The sequence below is a fragment of the Canis aureus genome, chromosome 32 (genome assembly GCF_053574225.1).
Source record: "Canis aureus isolate CA01 chromosome 32, VMU_Caureus_v.1.0, whole genome shotgun sequence".
In the NCBI taxonomy this organism is placed as follows: Eukaryota; Metazoa; Chordata; class Mammalia; order Carnivora; family Canidae; genus Canis; species Canis aureus.
In genome coordinates this window covers 34,260,225-34,285,491 of record NC_135642.1, presented here as the reverse complement: position 1 = coordinate 34,285,491, position 25,267 = coordinate 34,260,225, and the positions used below count along the sequence as shown (strand labels likewise).

Below are 25,267 nucleotides of genomic sequence, written 5' to 3'. Positions count from 1 at the left end.
CGGAGTCAGGATTCTCATCAACCATTTGGTTACCCTAGGGTACAATTTGTACAGGAAAGGCAAATATGTATTTCCTTTATTTGCTAGTTTTCAAAGTAATGAGCTGGTCCCCTAGCATTCTCCAAAGGTGACCAATGAATTTTAGGTATCATTATGAACTCAGTTCTAAACATATTTGTCTTCCAACTGATTGTTAATATTTTCTTCATCAATTGCCTCTTCTCTGGCCGGTGGGAGCCTCTTTAACTAAGTTCCTGAATTCCCACTCAATTCCAGTATTCCATTCCAAGTTTGTCATGCACGTTTCCTATCCCAAACCTGGAAGCAGTCATTTCTCCAGTGACCCCTGGTTCCTGGTCAGTGGTAAACATATTTATCCGCCACATTCTGCATAACATGGGTGGTCAGTTCTTGTTAGTTGGTTTTTATGCTTTTCAGTCAGAATTAGGAACTATGGTTCTGTTGAGCCAACAGACCTTTTCTCAATCATGTCTTTTTTATACCTATGTCCTTTTCATGTTGAACATAGATTGGAAATAGAGAAATAAACTCATACAAAGATTAACCAGAAATGTGTTGATTCATCATGTCCTGTATGCAAGAATATTGTCTTATTTCCCAGTAGAAGAGACCCTGGATTTGTAAAATATTCTAACAAAAAACATTTAAGATATTCATGGAAGATTAGAAAAGGAAATAAAGAGATTAGTTATATGTTAAGTACTAAGTGTTCAGCACAAGTGGCTGAGTTGATGACGTCAAAGAATTTGCTACAAGCCAACAAACTTAATCACTCTAAGCCCATTCATGTTCCTGTGTCCATGTGACTTGTGCAAGGGTGTATCAAGAAGCTTTGCTGGGATTATACCATCTGTTGTAGCAATTCACTTCTACATGTTTTGTCCACAGGGAAGCTATCCTGGGAATCACAAGGTAAGTACAAAGTATGTCTTGTTCCATTCAAATAATAATACAAAATATATAGAAGGAATATGAGTGCTATGAATTATTAGCAGTGATATAGAGACTAGAGATTACATGAGGCATTTCCAACTAAATTTTTGTTTTTCATTGTTTCCAACCAATAACTATGCTTGTATAACTAACTTTTTAATTTAAGTTTATTATTTATTTGAGTAATCACTACACCAATGTGGGGCTCAAACTCATGACCCCAAGATCAACAAGAGTCACATGCTCTTCTGACTGAGCCAGCCAGGCATCCTTGACTATTAACTTTTGAGTGTGCTCATACAGTAGTTCCTGAATTAGCATGTCTGGCTATCTATGAAGAACCTGTTTCTAGTCTCGGTTCCATTTGCCTTTTGGAATCAACTTTTGAGTTTCTCATAGTCTCTGAAATAAGAATAGAAGTCTCTGAGGTAGTTGGTGCTAGAGTGCATAACTCTGCAGAGCAGTAGGCATCTCTCAACTTTATTAACTCATGCTTGCCAGAATATGGATACCAGGACTTGAACTGTGTTCTTGGGAATTGTTTTATCATTTGCCGGAAATGATATTAAATGCTAGAGACCTAAAAAAGCACAAAAACACAGGGCTCCTGCCCTCCTGGAGTTAGAATCTAGAGTAGAGAAGCTTATTATACAGATAACTAGTCAGTTATAATTGTGATATGTGCTACAAAGAAAAAGTGGTTAGTCATGATTTATATTTTCCATTGTTCAAATATTTATTAAATGCTTGTTAAGGCTCAGATTAATTAAGATTAACTCAGATTAAGTACAAGGGCTATAATGGTGAGCAAAATACCAAATACTCCGTAATATAGGTTTTGAAGGGGATAGATTAATATCCAGTTAATCCAACAATTGTAAAAAAATGTGCTGAATGCTTTGAAGGAAAGGTCTAGGCACCCCCCCCCCTTTTTTTTTTCAAATTGAGGTGGTTTTTTTTTTTAAGATTTTATTTATTTATTCATGAGAGACACAGAAAGAGAGGCAGAGGGAGAAGCAGTCTCCCTGCAAGGAGCCCAACACAGGACTTGATCTGGATCCTGGGATCATGCCCTGAGCCAAAGGCAGATGCTCAACCACTCAAATTGAGTTCTACAATGCATTTAGGTGAAATAGAAAATAACTATATATTATATAGTAAGGGTAAGAATTGTTACTCAGTTTACATATGTCTATGCTAGGTTACAAAGTCAAATGTATTTCATACTATGAGTCACAATGAAAAAAAATGTCTTAAAAGCCAGCTTGCTGGGTAGATCTATCCAAGTTTAGGGGTGGATCAGGAAAAGCTTTTTTGAGGAAATGATGTTTCAGCTGAGCTGTGAAGAATGAACCGCTATTAACTAGTGCAGAAGAGACAAGGAAAAAGAAGGTAGCTAGAACTTGGGATAGCATATACAAAGGCCCTGTGTTGGGTCAAAAGACCAAGGTAATTGAAGACTAGCATGGCTAGAGTTAAGACAGGAGAGGAGAGAGTAGGGGCCAGACAGGGCAAGACTTTGGAAGCCCTAGTGAGGAGTTTGATTTTTATTCTGAGAGCAGCTGGGAATCATTGGAGGCTTTTAAGCAGGGGGACTGCCTTGGTTTGCTGTTTTGAAATGATCACTTTTGTTGCAGTGTGTGAAACAGAATTGTAATATTAGGACATCAGAGGATATGTGGACACCAGCCATCCAAGTGAGAGATAATGGGGGCTTGGACTCCCGTGTTAGCAGTGAAGGGAGCTTGAAATGACTGTATTCCAGAGATTTAAGAGAGAAAACGAGGTAGGGATTTGAGATAGGTGATGGTGAAGAAGAAAGTGTCGGGCAGGAGTCCTCAGTTTTGTATACCTTAGACATTCCTTGAAACAAGGAATCCAGGGGGAGGAGGAACAGTTTCGGGGAGGGGAAAATCAGGAGTTCACTTGGGATATGTAGACTCTGAGACACTCTTGAGACATCTCGAAGGAGATGCCTTGTAGGCAGTTGTGTTTATGAGTTTAATCTCAGAGAAGAACTGGAGAATTCAATGTGTGAGTCATTGGCACATAGATTATTGATGCTGTGGACAAGGATGAAGTCATTTAGAGACTAGTGAAGCTTTTTAAAAAATAATACTAATGTCAGTGCCTGGGCTCCACGTAGACCAGTTACCACAACCTTGCCCCTTGCCCTGCCTCTCACCTAGGCTCTGATGCAGCCAAACCACCATAGACCCACCGAGAAGTCCTGGATAATGCAGCCTGCGGAAGCAGGCACAGACTGGCTTTGCCAGTATCCCCACTCCCATACCCTCAGCCCAAGCCTTCAGACTCCCTCAGAGCTTTCTTAACTGTCTACTGAGTGGAGTTGGTATTCAGTATTCAGGGCTCTCCCCAGCTCCACCCCAGTCTACCCCTTGTCTTACGGCAGGCTACTTCCCAGCATAATCTACTTGGGTCATGCCGCTTGTCTCTCCCTCACTCTGCCCTGTCTCTGCTCCCTGGCTCAACCTGGAGTTACAGGCTCTACCTTTTTCCTGCTCACAGGCCATTTGTTCCCTTACCCTCAGGGTCCAGGTGAGGGTCCCATCCTTCCTGAAGCTTCCCCAACCCCCCATAAGGACTAGAATACTTTCTTTCCTTTGAAGAATTTCAGCACTTGATGATCTGTACTTCTCATTTTCTGTATAGCAGAGGTAATTGTCATTTTAGAGTATGTTCGAATTAGATCATGTCTTGCACTGTAGCTCTTGTTATTCTAAAGAGAGGTGTTTCCAGAATCCTCACTCTTAAATTACTCCAGAAACAAGTGTAGAGCTGAGTAAAGAGTATCTATTAGGTTATGGATGCTCGATCAGAGGTGAGGGAGGAGGACGATGGCCCTGTACCTGCTCAGCTGACAAGCAGTTCACATGTGAGTCTCAAACTGTGGCCCTTCCCCATAGCTGAGAATTCTAATGATAGCTGAAAATGTGAATGAGAAATCTGAAAATGCCAAAACTTGTGAACTTCCCTATGTCCCCTGTAACTTCCTATGCCTCAGAGGCCCCTTTTTGGAACAGGTTGATGGGACAGATAACTTACTGATCACACTAGGACTTGTCTGATCCTGTAGCATAAAGAGTTACTCCCAGTATGCTGGGAAGCTGTCTCTTGGCATGAGGTGGAGAAGCCTTTTGAGTCTTACATACAGTAAGACCCAGACAAGAGTGGGCAGACAGTGGAGATGAGGGAATTAAAGGATTTGCCATCTGGCCTCATTTGACCTCTCTGCTCTCAGATTACTTACTCTGCCTCTTCTCATGATGTTATCCTGTGGGCATGGGGATGACCCCGGTGACCCCTCGGGGCTTTGCAACATCCCAGTAGGGATGACGTTGTATTAACCCAGAGATGCTCCCGAATGCAGGCTCCCTGATAAACCCTGATTGTTTGCAGAATGCTAGACTGTGGTCAGAATCTTTATTTAATCTGGTTTAAAATACATTAACAAATGAAATCCCTGGTTGTTGTGGCTATTATTAAACTAACAGATACATACTTAGATCTTAGCCAAAAGGCTCAGAAGCTATGTGTGAATTAATTTTTAATTCTTAGATTTCAGCTTTAGTAGTAGATGCTGTTGACTAATACTAATAGATTCTCACCAACAGTGCAGGAGCGTTCCAGATGTTCCACATCCTCATCAACATGATATCGTCAGGCTTTTTAAAATTTTAACCATTTGTGTGTGTCTGTTGGAATCTCATTGTTTTGTTTTGCATTTTCCCAGTGGCTAATGAGGTTAAACAACTTTGAGGTTTATTTGGATATCCTTTTTCATGAAGTGCCTGTTAAGGTCTCTTGCCTGTTTTTGTACTAGGTCTTTTTCTTATTGCTTTGTAGTTCTTTGTATATATTGGGTATGGATCCTTTGTCAGATATATATGCTGCAAATATCTTCTCCCACTCTGGTTTGTGTTTTTTGTATGTTTGTTTTGTTTTGTTGTTTTTGTTTTTGTTTTTTTAATTTATTTATTTATGATAGTCACAGAGAGAGAGAGAGAGAGAGAGAGAGAGAGAGAGAGGCAGAGACACAGGCAGAGGGAGAAGCAGGCTCCATGCACCGGGAGCCTGATGTGGGATTCGATCCCGGGTCTCCAGGATCGTGCCCTGGGCCAAAGGCAGGTGCCAAACCACTGTGCCACACAGGGATCCCTGTTTGTTTTGTTTTGTTTCATTGTTGTTTTACTCCTTAATGATATCTTCTGATGAATGGAAGCTCCTTAATGTAACCCAATTTGTCGTGTTTTCCTTTATGGTTAGTCTTTCCTGCAAGCTGCCTAAGAAATGTTTACCATGAATATATTTTTCATGTTAGTACCACACTATCTTAATTCCTGTATCTTTAAAGTAAGTGTTAATTATCTGATAGTATAAATCTTCCAGTTGTGTTGCTTCTTCAAGATTGTCTTGGCTTTTCTTGATCCTTTGCATTTTATTTAAATTTTAGAGTTAGTTTGCCAATTTATCCCCCAAAATGTAATGGAATTTTGATCCATGGTATCTATAAATCAATTCAGGGGAAAATTGATATCTTTACAATATTGAATCTTAACAACTCATGAACATGGCATATTCCTCCATTAAATATCATATTTTATAGTTTTCTGTAGAGAGGCTTCACACATCTTAGGTGGAGTCCTAGGTGATTTATGGATAATATGAAATAGCATCTTGTTTAAAATTTCATTCTCTAACGACATTTTTAAAAGACAACATTTACATAGCTTGTTGTTTGTATATAGAAATATAGTTGATTCTCATATATTGACCTTGTAGCCAATGACCTTGTTAAATACACTTACTGAGAGTTTTATTCATAGATTCTTTTGGATTTTCTATGTATAATTATGTCATCTACAAGTAATGATAGTTTTATTTCTTTCCAATCCTTATTCTTTTATATTTTTCCCTCTCTTTTTGCATAGGCTAGTATCTCCTGTGCAGTGTTTAACAGAAGAGCTGATAGGGACATCCTTGTCTCAGTTCCAATCTTAGAGATATCTTTCAGTATTTCACTATTAAGTGGGATGTTTGCTTTAGATATTTTAGTGATATTCTTGTTTAAGTTAATGGAATTCCTTTCTCTTCCTAAGCTGCTAAATGGGCTTGTTTTTTCATAAAATCATGAATGGGTATTGATTTTATGAAGTGCTTTTTCTGCATCTACAAAATAGATCATCATATAATTTTTCATTTTTATTCTACTGACATTTATCTTTATTCCTACTGATTGATTTCGGAATGTTAAGCCAGTCTCTCATTCCTGAAATAAACTCAACCCTCAACCTAGCAGTATTGTATTTTTCTATCCATAATTTTTGGTGAGATTTTTGCAGCTATGTTCATAAGAGATTGGCATTTAATTTTGTCAGATTTGGTATCAAGGTGATGAAATCAAAATGCGTCAGGAAGTATTTCTTTTCTGGAAGAGTTTGTGTTAATTTGATATTTTTTCCCCTTATGTGTTCGAATGAAAACTCTTGATGACACACTTTAGAACTAGTGTTGTAGGCCACATTTTGGGAAACAATGGTCTAGAACAAAACTTAAAACATGAAATAATCATTCCTGTCAGTTTGAATGCTGTCATTTTTATTTCCTCCCTATGCAGCACCAGCCACTTTACCTTTTCTTTCCTTGCTGTGTGGGGCTCAGCTAAAGTCAGCACACAGGAGAGTGGTGAGGCCATTTGAGACCAAGCCTGGTCCTCAGGACTACGCTCTCCCTGCCACCAGGCGGCCTGCCCCAGCCCTGCTCAGCCACATCCACACTCCTCTGATAGAATGAATGCCCTCGATGGCGTCCCCTTCAAGGTGCCCAATGGCTTTGTGACAGGCACAGAGCCCCTTCCTGGGCTAGAGTTCAGCATCCCAGCTTGCAGGGAGCTTCTGCTGGGCTCTATGGTAAGTATATCTCTCTGTCCATCTATTTCTTGTTCCTGGGTCTGTAGATGTGATGCTGAGACTCATGGGCCTTGTTCCTTGATTTTAAAAGGCAGCCAGGCCAGAGCGCCTGGGGTAACTCAGTTGGTTAAGCAACTGACTCTTGACCTCAGCTCAGGTCTTGATCTAAGGGTCTTGATCTCAGGGCTATGAGTTCAAGACCCTTGTTGCACTCCACACCCAGTATGGAGCCTACATACATACATGTGTACATACATATATAAATGGCCAACAAGTCCATTGCTGGTATATTCTAGAAAGTTAGACATGACCCAAGGGGAAAAGTTGTTTCATGAAGAAGGCTGGTGCCCTTGTGATGGGGATTATTTAGTAGGTCTTATTTTAAGCTGAGAATAACCGGAAGCTGCCTATAGGAAGTGACTGAGAGACTTTGCAGGGATACTCCAATTCCTCTCTTCCCTGTCAGTCTGCTGCCATGTCTAAAATTCTACCATTTAGAACCATTCTTGGGAACTAAGACACTATCTTCAGAATCCTCTGTTAAAATGCAGACTGTTACATGGGAACCATTAGAAGGGATTACTGTTCCATTGACCCAAAGCACATCTGCCCTGGAGGCACCCTGGAAACGCCCCATGCCCCACAGCTCACACACTGGGATACGCACCCAGTGTCTGCACTGGTACCACATACCTTCAAGATACACATAATTATTTAACTTCTGGGAGAGTCCAGCTTACCTGAAGGTTTTAGGGAAACCTATTGCATTCGTATTCTAACAGATACTTCATGAGATAGAATGCAAAATTCACATGGATTATTTATTTATTTTAAAGATTTTATTTTATTTTATTCATGAGAGACACACAGAGAGAGGCAGAGACATAGGCAGAGGGAGAAGCAGGCTCCATGTAGGGAGCCTGATGTGGGACTTGATCCTAGGACCCGGGATCATGCCCTGAGCCAAAGGCAGACAGACGCTCAACTGCTGGGCCATCCAGGCATCTCATTCACATGGATTTTTAAAAATGAAAGAACAGAATTGCAAAAAAACTATGGAACTGGTGCCGGGCCACTCAGACTCTTATGTGGTCATTCTCTACAGTCTTCAGGGTACTTTGTAAAAAAAATTCTAGGAGGATCTAGGGTGGCCCTCACTCATTTTGCACATGAGAAACCTGAAGTCCAGAAAAGGGAAATGATTCATTCATAGTTAGGGGTCATGGCAAGATTAAAACCCAGGTCTTAACTCCAAATTGTTTTGTATTAGCTGAGAGCAGGTTTGGAACATGAGAACTGTACAGGTAATGCTCCAAGGCAGAAAAGCAGGTTGCAGGAAGTGAGGTGCCCAAAGTACAATCTATGAAGGAAGGAGCTTGGGTGACTTGGGAGCACATAAGCAGGAGACTCAGTGCAGTTTTGTTTTATCTGTAGAACTTTGGACCAAGATCTCCAGAAGGGAAATATGCTTTGTAAAACCTGGAGCATGGTGTCTGGGGGCCCATCCTCTTTGAGGCAGGAGCTCTCACTTTTCCCAGGCAGCCTGCGTTGTGGGCTCTTGCCCTCGCAGTAGAACTTGTGTCATGGGAAGAGGAATTCATTTTACTAAACTCAAATGGAGATGGATTATCACAGCTTTTCCCTCCCTGCTGAGCTCAGCCCAAGCTGGGAAGAAGCTATCCTGAAAGTTACTTCTCTTAGAAGCAGAATTTGGGCACCTTTCTGCCAAGTCTACATCTGGTATCCTAGCCCAGGTGCTGACCCCAGCTCTGCCCCCTACCCAGCGAGGGTATCTGTACTCTCTTGAGCCTATTTCCATTCCTGGGCTCCCATTTCCTTTACTGCTGGGCCAGTCTAACAAACAGAGAAGCATGGGATTTCAAGTATGATTTACAGCCTCTCCCAGTAAGTCCTCTGGAGTTCATCAGGCTATATTCCCAGTGTTGGAACTTGGAATACATTTTACCATAACAACAATGTTATAGGTAGTGGCTAGATTGCCAGGCAAACCTACAGTTCTCTAAAGGGAAAAAGTAATAATCAGAGCTACCATTATTGAGCACCTGCTGTGCACTAGGCCTGTGCTTAGGTGCTTTTTGTACATTCATTCTTCTCTCTCATATTTATGATAACCCTTTTAGCAGGTATGTGTCCCTACCCCATGGCACGGGAAACCAAAGCTCCTACCGAACTGATGTACTTGTGATTGACACAACCAGGATTCCAACACATGTCTGTCAGACTCCAAAGCCCATGTCCACCCCATCCACCCTACTGCCTTCACCCTTTCTTCTGTACTTAAAGCTTTGGCAAGTCTGTGTTGTTTCATCGTTTTCGTTTATTTTTTAAGATTTTATTTATTTATTCATGAGAGGCACACAAAGAGAGAGAGAGAGAGGCAGAGACATGTGCAGAGGGAGAAGCAGGCTCCACGCAGGGAGCCCAACCTGGGACTCCATCCCGGGTCTCCAGGATCACACCCCGGGCTGAAGGCAGCGTTAAACCGCTGAGCCACCAGGGCTGCCCATAGTTTTCCTTTAATTAGCGTTAATTGCCCTAACAAAAAATATTTTTAGAGAAAAAATACATTCACATTATTTAAAAATGAAAAAAACAAAACCCACCATGAAATCATATACAGCAGGGTTTGATAAACATTTTCTGTAAAAGGCCAGATAGTAAAAACTGGTGATTACTCAACTCTGTTGCTGTAGGGAAAAAGCAGCCATAGTTCTGGAAAGAAGTGAGTAGGTAGGTTTGTGTTCCAATAACACTTTATCTACAAAGGCAAGGGGATTGGGCAGTGTGGCCCAAGGGCAGCTTGAAGGCTTTGGGAGAGTGAACAGCCTCCTCCTGATACCTTCCTATCTACCCAGTTCCTCAGCTCCACCCCCGCACTGGAGATATGTTTCTCATATTCTGTGTATACTTCCAGGGGGATTCTTATGTGTATACAGACATGCAAGTACAGCCATTTCTTCCTTTTTTACACCAAAGGTAGCATTTTATATACACTGTTTTTCTTAACTTTTTTACCTAATATATTTTTAAATCTTTCCATATGGGTACACAGAAAGCTTCTTTGGTTTTATTTTTCATTGTGTAGCATTCATGGCATTACATGGATATATTATACTTTATTGAACGAGTGCCCTCTTGATGGACACTTGGGTCCTTCCCAGTTTTTTGCCATGACAAACAATGCTGCAGGGAATGACTATGTGCAAATCCCTTCTTGAATTTGTTTTAAGTATTTTTCCAAATTGCCCTCTGTAGGGATCATACTGATGTATATCCCAGCCAGCACTCTACAAGAGGCCTGTACCTCCCACACTCTCCAATAGAGTATCCTCAGACTTTGGATCTTTGCTGAGGGGTAGGCGGATGATATCTCAGTTTTGATTTGCCTTTCTCTTATCATAGGTGAAGTTGAGCAACTATTTGTGTGTTTATTTTTTATTTTAGATTTTTTTTAAATTTATTTACTCATGAGAGACACACAGAGAGAGACAGAGACATAGGCAGAGGGAGAAGCAGGCTAGGCTCCCTGTGGGGAGCCTGATGCAGGACTTGATCCTAGGACCTTGGGATCACGACCTGAGATGAAGGCAGACAATCAACCACTCAGCTACCCAGGTGCCGCTCTTCACCCATCCGTTTATTCTGCACATACTTACAAATGTCCCCTCTGGGCCAGGCCTGCCTGGGCCCTTAGGATGCAGAGGGGACTAAGACACAGCTCAGTCAAGGAGACACCCTGGAACCGCCAAATTATGTTCCTCTCCCCAACTGAGGATCGTGTCAGGACAGGAGGGAACAGTGTCTGTGATCTAAGTGTCTGAGTATCTGTCTTTCTGCCTCTCCTGCCCCTCACAAATACTACTTCCCCCAGCCTCACTCTTCTTTCATTGGCCATTACCAAGCACAGAGATTGCTTCTTTTTTTTTTTATTTTACATTTTTTAATGGAGTTTTGTATTTCTGGTTCTTATTTTTAAAGGTAGGCAACAGGAATACTTTATTTCTGACTCATTTATAAATTTTCAAATTAGATTATTTTTTAAAAGATTTTATTTATTGACTTGACACAGAGAGAGAGCACAAAAGCAGGGGGAGCGGCAGACAGAGAGAGAGGGAGAAGCAGGCTCCTGGCTGAGCAGAGAGCCTAATGAGCGGCTCCATCCCAGGACCCTGGGATCATGACCTGAGCTAAAGGCAGACACGCTCAAACACTGAGCCACCCAGGCGCCCCTAAAGTTAGATTATTTATGTGAGCTCCAGGCTGCCTTTTTTTAGGTGGTCTGATACACAGTAAAGAAAGCACTACTGTCACACGGACAGAGAAATCCCAGCTTAAGCCACTCGACACCAATCTGACCTCCAGCAAATTAAAGTTTCCCAGCCTCATTTTCATGATCTGAGATAACACCAGAACGTACTAAGTAGAGTTTAACAGAGATGAGTGATTTTTTACATTTCCTGGCCCTCAAAGTAACCTCTGATGGCATCAAACGGGAAGGGGCAGGTATTACTCCATAGAGAGGTTTGTGTGCCTCGGTGGGCATCCAAGGCTGGGTGCTCGCTGGCAAATAAATGGTGCTGGGCTGTCTCTTAAGAAGACTTAGAAAGTTTCTTTGCTAAGAACAAGTTTTATTGGAGGCATTTTTTAAAGCTGCCATTGTTCAATTACATGCTGAATGGCAAAGAGACTTAGATATTGGATTTCAATACATCTCATTCTATTAACCTATTCCTCATTATGTCCCTCAGGCAGAGTTTACCATTCGATTGTTATCGATATCCATCCCCCTCCCCCCAGTGCTAGCTAAAACTGGGGCAGAGGGTGGGTGGTGATGGTTACCTGGGGTGCAGAATCGGGGGAAGCTGCCCAGGCCTGGCAAGTTTTTGGCTGAACAGGTTCCCCGGAAGCAGGGGGGTCAGGGCTGCGCCCCCCTGGCCCCGGTTTGGGCCGCAGAGCCTCACGTCGACGCCTCTCCCTGCAGCACGATTTCAGCCTGGAGAGGAAGGCGCTCTTCTGGGTGGAGGCTGTCCTCCGGGGACCCTGCCCGGTCCAGTGCGACGCCCCGGGAACGGCGTCAGCCCCTCCCGCCTGGCTCTTGCTGGTCAGCCCGGACCTGGTGCCCGCACCTGCCGCAGACACAGGCCCCGAGGCCGGGCCCCCGGCGCGGCTGGACGAGGAGGACGACGGCCAGGAGGAGGAGGACGAGGACGAGCACGAGGACGAGGACGAAGAGGACCAGGGCGAGGAGGAGGAGCAGGGCGAGGACCGCGACCAGGAGGAAGCCGCCTCTGCCGAGGAGGAGGAGCCGGGGCCCCGCAGCCCCCCGCCCGGCTCCCCCGCGAGCCCCGGCCCCGGCCCCGCCCGCTACTCGCTGGACGTGCTGCGCGGCGTGAGGTCGGAGCTGGCCGGGGCGCGGCGGCGGCTCTCCGAGGGCAGGTTGGCCGCCCGGCCCCGCGCGCTCCTGCACCGCCTCCGCCAGCGCGCGCTGAGCCTCTGCCCCGCGCCCGCGCCCCCGCCCGCGCCCGCGCCCGCGCCCCCCAGCGCCCCGGCGCCGCCCCCGCGGCCCTCCACGGCCGGAGCCATGCCCCCGCTGCGGAGCCACAAGCCCACGGTCGCGGTAAGGCCCCCGCAGGCAGTCCGGCTTCCCAGCCCACCTTCCCTCCGGCGGGCTTTACCTGTTCTCCTCCGGCCCCGTACGCGCTGCCCTTCCTGGGGTCCTTGGCCTAGAATATTCCCTCTTTTCCGCTCTGTTTTTGCTTCTATTAGGGCACATGTCACAATAATTGTAATTATCCAGTACCTGGCTGTGTCTTCCCATGCAATAGGAATTCTTTTAGGAAAGGGATTAGATGGCCTTCATTTTTTGTTTCCAGGGCACCCGGCAGCAGACTGGCCCCTAGGGGGTGCTCAGTGACCGCTCGTTGAATTAATGAACGTGCCTCCAATCCAGGTTGTCCCCCACTGAGTAAGGCTTCCTGAAGGATGGGTGACCTGGAGGCTCAATCCGGGGATACGCAGGGAGCAGTTATCTCCTGCTCCGCACTGAGTTAGTTGAAAGAGACAAGTCAAAACCTCGGGACAAGGAGAGTTGGCCCCGGGGGTGTGCACCAGACAGCATGTATAGTGGGAGGGATCAGGTGTTGAGAGAGAGGAGGTGACAGTTTCTGCAGACCGGGAAGGTTTCAGGACAGAGATGTGCATGTGGAAGAACCAGGAGCAGAGCTGAATTTCAAGTGAAACCAGTGAAAACTCCTCACTTTGCCACCCCTGAGGCCTTCTATCTAATTTTATATTCACGGTGGTGTGCCTTTTTTTAAGAGGTTCAAATTCTGTAAGTACCGAACTCCATAAAATCTGGATCTGGAGCAGATGGAGTGGGTCAAGACTGATAGCCAAAGGTGACAGTCGGGCACAGCTCTCTACCCCCTAGCTGCCCTACAATCAGGCCAGGAGTTACAACAGAATAAGGCCCAGGTAAAATTTAAATCCAAAAGACAGACTAGAGGTCTGGCTCTTCTTGCTCACTGGGGTGTGACCTTTGGCAAGTCACTGAACTGATCTGAGCTATCCCCTCTCTATCTGTACCTTGGGCCACTTCACCTCACACAGCTGTTCAGTGCAAACACAGAGCAGAGGCTCTGTGAACTGGACAGGTCACACCATGTCAAGGACCAGACGTTAATGCCAGGATGGCTCTTCCCTGGTCCAGATTAAACTGAACTCTAGCAACAACCCTGTGCAGGGAATGGGGCCAATGTTATGCAGAGGAGAAAGTTGAGGCAGAGGACAGTTAAGAGTCATTTTTAGGGTCACAAGGGTAGATTCAGATCCTAAGATATTGGGGGTCAAAAGCAGACCCTGGGGTAAGGTCATGGCAGAAAAACCCCTGAGAAGATAAGGAGGGGTGGACAGTTCACGTCACACATATGCACTCTGCCCCAGGAGCCAGGACAGCAGCTGGGCTTTCCTCGGGGAAAAGAGGACAGGGCTGGTCTATTCAGGGTTGGCAGGTAGGTACTTCTTTATATGGATGATGCCAGGCAAACTGATTGAAATGCCTTCGAGCCACCCTCCTTGCTCTAGTGTCTGTGTGGGTCTCCCCAGCACATAGCTGTGCCCAGTCCCTACCCTGCTCTGTGCCCTGCCAAGCCCTAGCCCAGCCAAACTGAAGGAGGAAGATCTATCCCTGCCCCACTCACTAAGGCGTAGGGTAAAGAACGCTGAATTAGATTCTGAGTAGGGCTCAGGTCCCCAATGTGTGTTGCTTCCCCAGTCATTAACTTCTCTGAAGCTCAATTTCCATGTCTGTAAAATGGGATAATAGGATGAACCTATCATATTTCTCTTGTGGAAAAATGTCCTGCCCAGCCAGATGTCACTTCCAGTGGTAACTGACACATCCAGCCTGTCTGTATTTCAGTCCCTCAGCCCGTACACCTGCCTGCCACCTCTTGGTGGGGTGCCTCAGCGTCCTAGTGCCTGCAGATCACACCCTGCTTCTGCTGACCTGCTGTCTGCCCTGAGCCAGGAGGAGCAGGACCTCATTGGGCCAGTGGTTGCCCTAGGGTATCCTCTGCATAGGGCCATTGGGGCTCTGCAGAAGACAGGGCGGCAGAGCCTGAGCCAGGTAGGTGAATGAGGGGCCCTAGACTGGGGGGCTGGGGGGCTGGAGTCAGGCAAGTAGGCAAGTAGTTTTTGTCTTTAACTTGAAACAGTTTTGTTTCCTTCTTTTAGAAGCAGAACCTAAGCCTGGCATTAGTTGCTGAGAGTTGTGAGCAAGTTTCTAGATCCTAATGCTATTTTCTCCATAAAGGCTTATCAGGAATCCCCATGCTCACTTGGAAAGTTTTAATATTCTACTCCTGTCCTAGTCTCTCCCCAAAGCACAGGGAGCTGGAACTTTGAGCAGCCAGTAATCTCTCCAGAGACACCAAATAGAACTTTCTGTAATGAAAGAGCTGTTTTATATCTGGGTTGTGCACTAGCCTTATGTGGCTACTTGAAATATGGCTAATATGACCAAGAAACTGAATTTTTTATTTTACTTAATTGAAATTATAATAGCCACTGTGGCTGGCTGCTAGCTACTATGTGGGATGGCACAGCTCTAAGCACTTCCCTCAATGAACAGTTTATCCATATTCATATCCATCTTTTCCTCTTTTGACCTACCCATCCATCCAGTCTAGTCATCAGTACTCACTGGGCACTTCCTAGGTGTTTAGATGCAGCTAGGAGCTATGGGGGAACCTCTTCTTAGTGGAAGGGGCTACAAAGAATTTATGGCCATTCTTAATCGAGCACAAGGAAGGTCCAGTGATCACCAAAGGCTTCGTGGAGGTGCCACATCTTGGGCTGGGCTTCAAGGATGAATAAACTCTGGATTTTAAGGAAGGAGAAGGGATGATATTCCAAGCAGGAGGAACAGTGTGAGCAAAGGAGTGGAAATAGCAAGGAAGGGTTTGGGAGGCCCTGATCCAACCTGTCTTGCTGGAGTAGAGGGTACATGATGCAGAACTGGTAGGAAGTAAGACAGGGAAGGGAAATCAAGAGCAGATTGAGGGTATTTTGAGGGCTGGGCTGAGACGTTTATAAATAACCCACTAACAAAAGGAAGGAATGGAAGGATTATGAATAGCAGCAGGAGGTCACACTGCATGCCATTACCTAAACCTCCCTTCCCGTGCCTGAAGATTACATCCTGCTTCACATTGTTTTCTGAACATGTGGGCTCTTTTGGTTGGAAGCTGAGCTGCAGGTATCAAAAGGTCCCAGGGCAGTTAGCACTATCCTTTCTTCTGTCTCTGCCCCATCACCATCAGAGGCCTTGGATACTCTATAATCGCTGGTCACTGCCATATGTTGGGTCCCTGAGGTCCAGAGCTGCCTCTTCCTGGATAAGGCAGTGACAAAAGAGGGACTTTCACACTGGAGCTGAGGCAGGATGTGCTGCTGCCAGATTGAGGAGGTGGGCAAATGTACCTGCTTCTGCTCAGTCCTGGAGGAGAACTTCCAACATGATGACCCCTGTGTGGCTAACATGGGGCTGCTGACATTTACTGAACACCTTTGTGCCAGTCCCTCAGTCTGAGAGTATCCAATTAGGTCTTCTCCATTCTGCAAGGTTGTCACCACTGTGCCCACTTTGCACATGAGGAAACTGAGGCCAGGGAGGTACATCTAACCAATCAGTGGAAGAGTCAGGGTTGAGGCCAGACTGGTTTGACTCTCAATCTTTGTGGCGTGGTACTTTTCCTCATTTTCTGTGTGAGAACCTTACAGGGAAACAAAATCTCAGGCCGATCTGAGATTTAAGAGTAGGTCTAAAGTTGTCCTCACCTTCAGCTGCTGCTGAAAGCCAGGACCCTGGCCAAGAAGCTGGCCAGGAGGATTGTGAAGGGCCACGCCCACTGTGAGGGCTCTGACATGCCCCGCAGTCCCATGAGCTCGTATGACAAGGCCAAGGCCTCAGGCTATCACTGAGGGGGGAGGGGGGATCTGAAGGTTGGAACCAGCACGGAGCCCTGGCTCTCTGTGGGTGATTGGAAGAATCCCACTGCATCAGGAACGTGGTGTTTCCAGATATGCACTGACCACCTGCCTGGCTAGCCGGATCTCTGGGTGGCCTTCTTCCATGGTGGTCAGTCGGAGCCAAGCTCTGAGGCGCGGGCCTGAAGGGCCATTGGATGACTTCATCTGTCTTCCCCCACCAAGTTACTATTTCTCTGTATTCTATGAAGTTCCACCATTAACTGAGCAACTCCTTTGGGTTCAGAGATTCCTTCCCCATTAAAGAATATATGCTATAGGGCAGCCTGGGTGGCTCAGCGGTTTAGCGCCACCTTCAGCCCAGGGCATGACCCTGGAGACCCAGGATTTGGTCCCACAGAGCCTGCTTCTCCCTCTGCGCCTCTCTCTCTCTCTCTCTTTCTCATGAATGGATAAAATAAAAATAAAATCTTAAAAAAAAAAAAAAAAAAAGAATATACGCTATAGTAAACCTTTCTGGCCAGGAATTAATGGCAGATGGTCCAGGAAGGCGAGCATCAGGTGACAGAGACAGAGCATTTAGAAGAGCCAGGGAGAAAGGAGGAGATACAAAATACAAGCTTTGTCCATCATTCCTTCTTTCCTTCCACAAGAATTGATATGCCCACTGGCTGCCTACAGGACAGCATGGGTGGCATGTATGAGCATCCACAGGCCAGGCCCAGACTTGGTATGGGATTCCAGGCACCTCGGGGTCCCTCTTGAACCTCACTTTCCCTCTTTACAGAATGGAGCAAGAATATGTGTTTATAACCAATGATTGCCAAGGGCCCATTTGGGGAGTGAAAGTCATCCTTACCCACCCTGGGGCCTGAGACAGACCTGTTGGCTTCTACAGTCTCCAAGGCCCAAAAGTTGGCTAAGCAGCAGAATCTGTAGATCCGCAGGACCTACTCTGGAGGATCCCAATCAGTGGATCTGGAGTGTGCCCAAGGGCCTATCATGTTAAGGATCTGAAGGTGGTTCTGATACACAGCCTGCCATGGGGTGTACTGGTATGAATTGAGGTCAGCTATCCCTTGAGTCAGTGGTTCTCAGCCTTGACTACACAGAAGACTTGACTACAGAATTATCTGGAGAGCTAGAAAAATCCCAGTGCCCAGACTGCCTCCCAGACCAATTATATCAGAGCCTCTGGAGGCAAGCATCAGTGGTTTATGGGTAGTTGTGTTAAAGCTCCTCCCAGGTAGCTGCAGTTAGCACCAAGGCCAAGAACCTTGTTGTGGATGAACCAAGAGGCCAAGGGAGCATCCAGCATCTGCTCTTGACTTGCTCATGTTTTTAACCTTTGGAAATCCTGTCTACTTTCCAGGCAGCCCAGAGCCCCTCCTCTAGCACTGGGCTGCTGATGGACAAAGCTGAAAGGTCAGGTGATCTAGGCCCTAGTCCTGGATCCCTGGGCAAGCTACCCACCCTGCTTGGACCTGTTTCTTCAACTGCACAGGGAGGGCTTGGCTCGGTGGTTTACAAAACATGCTCTGAGCAAGGTATAGATATCCTGAGGTCGGAGCACTGGACTCCTGGCTCCCCTGCTCCTACTCCCAGTTCTCCCAGAGCAGCTCAACTCTCCCATTATGGTTGCAGGCTCTTGATGCTTGGACAGCTCAGAGGCCAAAACAGTTTTTAAACCATTTATCTGTATGATCCATGCTTTCTGCCCAGCTCTGAAGGTCTGCAGAAACCCTACCTGTTTCTTCTCCACTTATCCCCATAATTTTTATGGCCTGGAGCCTTCATTTGACATTGACTCTTTATAAACCTTGCTTTGATTTGCCTGGCGCTCAGGATTTCCCGTATTTGGTTCATCTCCCTCACTAAGTTTTGAGCTCGAAAGTAGTTCTTAATTCATTTTATAAACACAGCATAACTTTATTGAACTCCTTCTGCCTGCCACGCTGGGTGCTGCCACAGTAGTGAACAACTGATAGAACTCTTCCCTCGTGGAGCAAAAAGTTAAATGAGAATGCTGAGAAAGATAGTAGAACAACTAGAGCTGTATGCGCTGTGATGAGGGAAGCACAGGTCCTGTGGGAGCAGCAGGCAAGGCACTCAGTGGAGACTGAGGGCAGAGGCCCCCCAGGGAAGAGGAGCAAGGCTGGCCTTGGCTAAGCGGAGGGATGCAGAGGCCTGGGGATGCCGAGGGAGGAGCGAGCAGAAGCCCCCCCCCCCCCGGGGGGAGGGTGGGGGCAGGATTTTGGGCCCTGGTAGGAGCCCATACTTCATCCTGAGGGCAAAAGCAGCTCCTGGTGACTAAGCAGGGAGTGACTTGAACAGGTCCTCAGCCCTGTGGTCTCTTCCTCTGTCCTGCTCCCCTTGCCAGCACTGGGGCTCCTGTGGTCCTGGATGGCAGAGATGTATGTGTCTGGAACAGGGTGGGTGGCACAGGTACGGATGCTGAAGAGGATGCTTTGCACAGGTGGGTGCTCACTAGGGAGGGGGAACATAGTGCAGTGGGTGGTAGGTGAGGCACCTATACCTCCGGTCAGTCACACTCCCCAGTTAGGTTCTGGGAATACCTTAGCTCACCCTGACAGCACTTTTCCTGGATTACAGCCCCCCATTGGGGACTGTTGGTAAGAACCTGCTGCCCACCCATCCCCAGGTCTACGGACGGGGCCTCTGTCCCTCCTCTGTTGGCTCACAGGGTCCTGAGGCCATTTTGTGTGTGGTAGGTTGACTTACCAGCCCGGTGTGAGCTCAGGCCTCCCTGAGGTCCCCAGGGTGCCTCCTCTACCCCCTCTGTTGCCCCTGCCACTGCTCTTACCACCCCCTTGTACCTTCTTCTGGCCCAGTTTCTCAGCTACCTTAGTGCCTGCGACCGGCTGCTGCGGCAAGGCTATGAGGAGGGGCTGGTGGAGGAGGCCATGGAAATGTTCCAGTTCTCTGAGAGCCAGGTCAGCAGGGCCACCTGCCTGGGCCTCGGGGAAGGGGCGGCAGGGATGGGGTTGCACACACAAGCCTAGTGTGCGGGGGCACACCAGTGCCAGAGCCGGAGCCTGGGGCTCATCAGGAGATAGCCTGCTTGCTCAGCCCTGGGGAGGAGACAGCCCAAGGAGGTGAAGCATGGGGGAGAGGAGGGAAACGGGAGGCAGAGCTTTCTTGTTATTTAGCTGAATCAACACAACAAGTATTATCAAATGCCCACTCTGTCAGACAGACAGAGGGGACCTGTGCACAGCACGAAGACATAAACTCAGCTCGGGGAGTTTGCTGCCTGGAAACCCAGAATGCAGGCAAATGTGGGCCCAGTGGAACATTCTGAGTGCCCAGTGTGCATGGCCTGGCCCCAATGGGCTGCTGGCCCAGGCTCTGCCGAGCACCTCTCCACAGAGGCTGAGGCAAGGACAGAGGGCTGGGAGAGGTGCCAAGGAGGAGGAAGGGAGGAGAAGCAGGGACTCTTCAAGCACTGGGGCAAGAGGAGAAAGGAAGGCAGAGGCTGTGCTGTGTGAAACTTCAGCAGGGTTTGGGGCTTGGGCAGAGACCCCAGGCTGTACATCCTCTGGGCACCAGGATGCAGCCTCCTTCTTTCTGCCCCAGTGCCCAAGCACAGGCGGTCAGCCAGCAATGAGCTGGAGTGAGGGAGTAAAGCCAGGATGGAGCCAGTGGCCAGGCCTCTCTCCTTGGCACAGGAAGGGATGTGTAGGCCCATGTCACCCTGAGGTGTAGGAAAAATGCAAGTGCTGCCCAGGATCAGGATCAGGCTTACCTGGCCTGGGGAGTCCCTAGCTTCCTGGGAATAGATACAGTGGGTACCAGGGAAGTGGCTCCCCAGGGAGGTGGCTATCCTGGCAGAGTCCCCAGCATTCTCTGCTTCCCCTTCCTCAGGCAGGGGAGTTCCTGCGCCTCTGGGAACAGTTCAGCGACATGGGCTTCCAGCAGGACCGGATCAAGGAAGTGCTGCTGGTCCACGGCAATCGCAGTGAGCAAGCCCTGGAGGAGCTGGTAGCCTGTGCCCAGTGATGGCTGGTGCATTCCACAATGCCTGTGCATCCCCGTCCCGCACCAGACTTGGAAATCCATTCTAACTGTATTATTAAGACTACGCAAGAGGGGTGCCCAGCTGGCTCAGTTGGAGGAGGAGCATGTGGCTCTTGAACTCAGGGTTGTGAATTTGAGCCCCACGTTGGGTGTAGAGATTACTTTAAAAAATAATAAACTTAAAAAGATTATATAAGAGTAACAGTGATGCATGCTCTTTATAAAAATGCAAATAATCCCAAAGGTAGAGGTAAATACTGTAGGGGAGGCAAAACTTTACCCATTTTTGGTTTTCAGCTGGGGCACCTCAAGGAAAAGACAGATTAAGAAGAGTAAAACTGATTAATGCATGTAGCACACATCGTGTGGGAGAAACCTCAATGAAAAGCAACTCAAAGCAGCAGTTAGAACTCTGGCTTATATAGCATCTTCAACAAAGAGCAGTGAATATGTAGAGAAATGACAGAATAAAGGAAACCAGTTTCGGGCTTCCAGGGATGGCACGCTGTTGGGTGAGCAGGGTGGTGTAAATATGAGGAAGCAGCAAACTGAGTAGGTTTGTTTGCAGATTCCCCTGGAGCTTGTCTGGGCTGATAAGAATCTGTCTCCAGAAAAGGAGAATTTATACCTGTAGGCAAAAAGTGGGGCTAGGATGGAGGGAGCTTTTTTTTCTGCATTTGTTGCTTCTTAATTACCTTCTACTTAAAATAATTTTTATGTCAAAGAGACATATTTTGGGGTGACATTCTGGTCTCTTTCAGTACTAAAACAATCGGCTGAAAGAGTTGAAAGTGGTTGCCTCTGGGGAAGAGCAGATGGAGAGCATGGACAAGGAACTGTGTTTTTTCCTACAAGCCTTGTAAAACTACCTGTCTTTAAACTATACACACACAAAATAAATAAATAAATAAATAAACTATACACAGTAGTAACTGTGATTTTAAGAATATTAAAACAAATAAATGGTGGGCACTTCTTTTCAGTCCTGTGGGCTCCTGGACTTAGTGTGGAAAGAACATCTAACTGTGGTTCAGAAAGCCTAATTTCTTATTTTGTTTCTGCCGCTGACTGGCTCAAGGCCTCTTTGGGCCTCATTTTCCCCAGGAAAAGTGGAGAGACTGAACCTGGCTGCTATCCGTAGGAATCCTTGAAGACTTTGTTAAAGAGTCCCAAGACCTACTCCTGGGTGATCTGATTTAGAAAGTCCAGCTTGGCAGCCTCAGAGAGCTCTTTTTGGTTTTGGTTTTGTGTTTGGTGGGCAGCAAAGCAAGGTTTATTGAGTGATAGCAAAGTGATAGTACAAAGCTCCCAAGGAGGGAGGGGACCAGAGAGGGTTTCCCCTGTTTTGTTTTTATAAGAAGCTCTCTGGGGGGAATTTTTAAAAAGATCTATCTATCTATCTATCTATCTATCTATCTATCTGCAGGGGGCGGGGGGAGTTGGGGTGGAGAGAACACAGAAGTAGAGGGAGAGAGAAGCAGACTCCCCGCCTAGCAGGGAACCCAGGCTCAATCCCGGGACTCTGGGATCGTTGACCCGAGCAGAAGGCAGACACTCAACCGACTAAGCCACCCCTCTCTGGGGACTTTTATTTTTATTTATTTATTTTTCTGGGGATTTTTAAAAATCTGTTGTTTTTTAAAACTTTCTTTTGTTGTTGTTGACCTCCTTCACCCACTTCTCCCAGCCACCAACTGTTCTTTGTATCTATCGGCTTGGGTTTTTGGGTTTTTTTGTTTTTGTTTTTCAGATTCCACATAATAAGAGAAGTCATATGGTATTTGTCTTTCCCTGTCTTTTTTTTTTTTTAAAAGATTTTATTTATTTATTTATTCATGAGAGACACACACAGAGAGGCAGAGACATAGGCAGAGGGAGAAGCAGGCTCCATGCACATCCCCAATGTGGGACTCAATCCCAGGACCCCGGGATCATGACCCGAGCCAAAGGCAGATGCTCAACCATGGAGCCACCCAGGCGTCCCTCTCTGTCTGACTTCTCTCACTTAGCATAATACCCTTGAGGTCCATCCATGTTGTCTCAAATGTCAAGATTTCTTGCCTTTTATGGCTGGATAATAGTCCATTGTGTATATATATACCCCAGTTTCTTTATTCATTTATCCATTTATGGACAGTTAGGTTGTTTCCATGTCTTGGCTTGTAGATATTGCTGCAATGAACATGGGGGTGCATCTATCATTTTGAGTTAGTGTTTTTGTTTTCTTTGAATAAACACCCAGAATTGCTAGAGCATATGGTAGGTCAATTTTTAATTTTTCGAAGAACCTCCCCTCTGTTTTCCATAGTGGCTGCACCAATTTACCCTACCACCAACAGTGCACGAGGGTTCCCTTTCTCCACATCCTTGATTCATGAACACTTGTTATCTCTTGTCTTTTTGTGATAGCCATTCTGACAGGTGTGAGGTGATAGCTCCTTGGGGTTTTGATTTGCATTTCCATGATAATTAATGCTGTTGAGCATATTTTCATGTACCTGTCGACCATCTGCATGTCTTCTTTGAAAAAATGTCTATTCAAGGGCAGCTGGGTGGCTCATTCAGTTAAGCCTTTGCCTTTGGCTCAGGTGATCTTGGGATCCTGGGATTGAGCTTCATAAAGTACTCCCAGCTCAGTGGGGGAGACTGCTTCCCCCTCTACCACTCTCCCCTGTTTGTGCACACTGTCTCTCAAATAAATAAATCTTTGTTTTTTAAGACTTTATTTGAGAGAGAGAGAGAATGAGCAAGAGAGAGAAAATGCACACAAGTGGGTGGGGGGTGGGGCAGAGGGAGAGAGAGAAGCCAACTCTGCAGAGCAGGGAGCCCAACATGGCGATCTTAGGACCCCAAGATCGTGATCTGAGCCAAAGGCAGAGGCTTACCTGACTAAGCCACCCAGGCACCCAATAAATAAAATCTTAAAAAAGAAAAAGAAAGAAAGAAAAGAAAAAGAATCTTTTCAGATCTGCCCATTTAAAATTTTTATTTTTTGCTGTTGCATGAGTTCTTTATGTATTTTGGATATTAGCCCCTTATCATATATATGATTCACAAATATTTCTCCCATTCAGTAGTTGCCTTTTCATTTTGTTGATAGTTTCTTTTGCAGAAGCTTTTTATTTTCCACTTTTTTTTTAAATTGTTGTTTGTTTGTTTTGCTTTTGTTACTTTTTACTTTTGGTGTCAGATTAAAAAAATCATCATCAAGACCTATGTCAAGGAGCCTATCACTTATGTTGTCTTCTAGGAGGTTTATGTTTCCAGGCCTTACATTCTAGGCTTTGATCCGTTTTCAGCTCATGTTTGTGTATGCTGTAAGATGGCAGTCGAGTTTCATTCTTTTGTATGTGGCTGTCCCATTTTCCTGACACCATTTCTTGAAGAAACTCCTTTTTCCACTGTCTTGCCTCCCTTGTTGTTATTTAATTGACCATATATGCATGGGTCTACTTCTGGGCTCTCTGTTCTTATGCCAGTACCTCTGGGGATTCTTATTCAATATAATGGGCCCACAGCCAGTATGTGTGAACCACAGGGCCAGCAGATCTAGGCCTCCTGCTCTGACAACATGTCAGTCTTTCTTCATTTGTGGAGGGGGCAGTTTGGACCAGAATCGTCTCCAGTCACCCAGACCAGCTGCTGGGGCTGCCCATGACTCGGGCAAGCAGAGGCCGGAAGCCAAGCACCAGTACCCCTGCCTTTCTCAGTCGGTCCTGTGCAAAGACCTGCAGCAATTACCACAATATCAAGACCTCTCAACCCTCTCTACCCAGGGAGCAGGACTGGATCTGGAGCTGAATCCAGTAAAAACCAAAATCTTCCATGTTTCTCATGGCTTCAAACCAGACACTTCATTTGGATGTGTAATGAGGACTTCTGCAGGCCTATCCAGGCCTAAAGAGCAAGTTTGGGACCAGAACCTAGCACTCCTCAGGCCTGTCCAGCCCCTGGGTGCTTTCCACTAAGCCTCCGTGCCTGCCAACTTGAAATCACATTAAAGATATTCTTTGGCCTTAAAACTTGCTTTGAATAACTTGCAGGCAATGCAAAACTATTTGAGAACATTGGCAAGACAGCATAAAGTTGGTCAAAAGTAAAATTGTACTTGAAAAAGAATAAAATTCAAGTTAAATTTCTAAAAAGCAGTGTAAGTCCGAAGCTCTTTGTGTTTTGATTAAGGTAATCTGCCTTCCGTCTGCCACTTTATTAAGTCCCCTGGGTCAGAAGTGACCAGTGGCAGGCTCCTCACTCTCCCTGCATCCTTCCCCATGCCACTCCTCCCATTCTTTTCCCACCTGTGGCCAACTCCCCATTCCTGGGAAACGATTGCTTGATTTAAAATGGGACATCAATGGGCACGTTGGAAATTTAAGATATTTTTAGGAGGCAGAACAGTGTCGTAGCTGAAGGCATGTGCTGTGAAGTTAGATCCGAGTTGAAACTCTAGATTTATCATTAACTGGCTGTGTGACCGTTGTGTGTGTGTGTGTGTGTGTGACCTTTTGAGAGTCACATATCCTCTCTGTGCTTCAGTTCCTTATCTATAACATGTGGATAATGAATGACTTAACGAGATTGCACACAGGAAGCTTGTGGTGTACTATCTAGCAGCTATTTACTTATTTATATAGATTTATACCCTGCCTTGGTTCTATAATCACTGCTACCTTTCCTCTGATCATCCTCTCATCCTTGTTTTTTTGTTTTTTTTTTAAAGATTTTATTTATTCAGGAGAGACACACAGAGAAAGAAGCAGGCTCCCCACAAGGAGCCTGATGTGGGACTTGATCTCCGATCCCAGGATCACACCCTGAGCCAAAGGCAGACGCTC

General features: G+C 46.2%; 1 protein-coding gene across 3 annotated transcripts; it reads left to right on the top strand.

Moving 5' to 3' along the window:
• Positions 1 to 552: 552 nt before the first annotated feature.
• Positions 553 to 20,634, top strand: UBAP1L (ubiquitin associated protein 1 like). Of its 3 annotated transcripts, XM_077881496.1 has the most exons (6): positions 603 to 933; positions 6,593 to 6,884; positions 11,887 to 12,522; positions 14,326 to 14,532; positions 19,247 to 19,348; positions 20,280 to 20,634. In XM_077881496.1, exons 2-6 carry the CDS (start codon positions 6,765 to 6,767, stop codon positions 20,412 to 20,414), a joined length of 1,200 nt encoding a protein of 399 aa, XP_077737622.1. In that variant the 5' UTR covers positions 603 to 933; positions 6,593 to 6,764; the 3' UTR covers positions 20,415 to 20,634. The 3 variants fall into 3 exon arrangements, with proteins under 3 accessions (XP_077737624.1, XP_077737622.1, XP_077737623.1); XM_077881498.1 differs by lacking the exon at positions 14,326 to 14,532 and having other exon boundaries at positions 553 to 933; XM_077881497.1 differs by lacking the exon at positions 603 to 933 and having other exon boundaries at positions 6,431 to 6,884.
• The last annotated feature ends 4,633 nt before the right edge of the window (positions 20,635 to 25,267 follow it).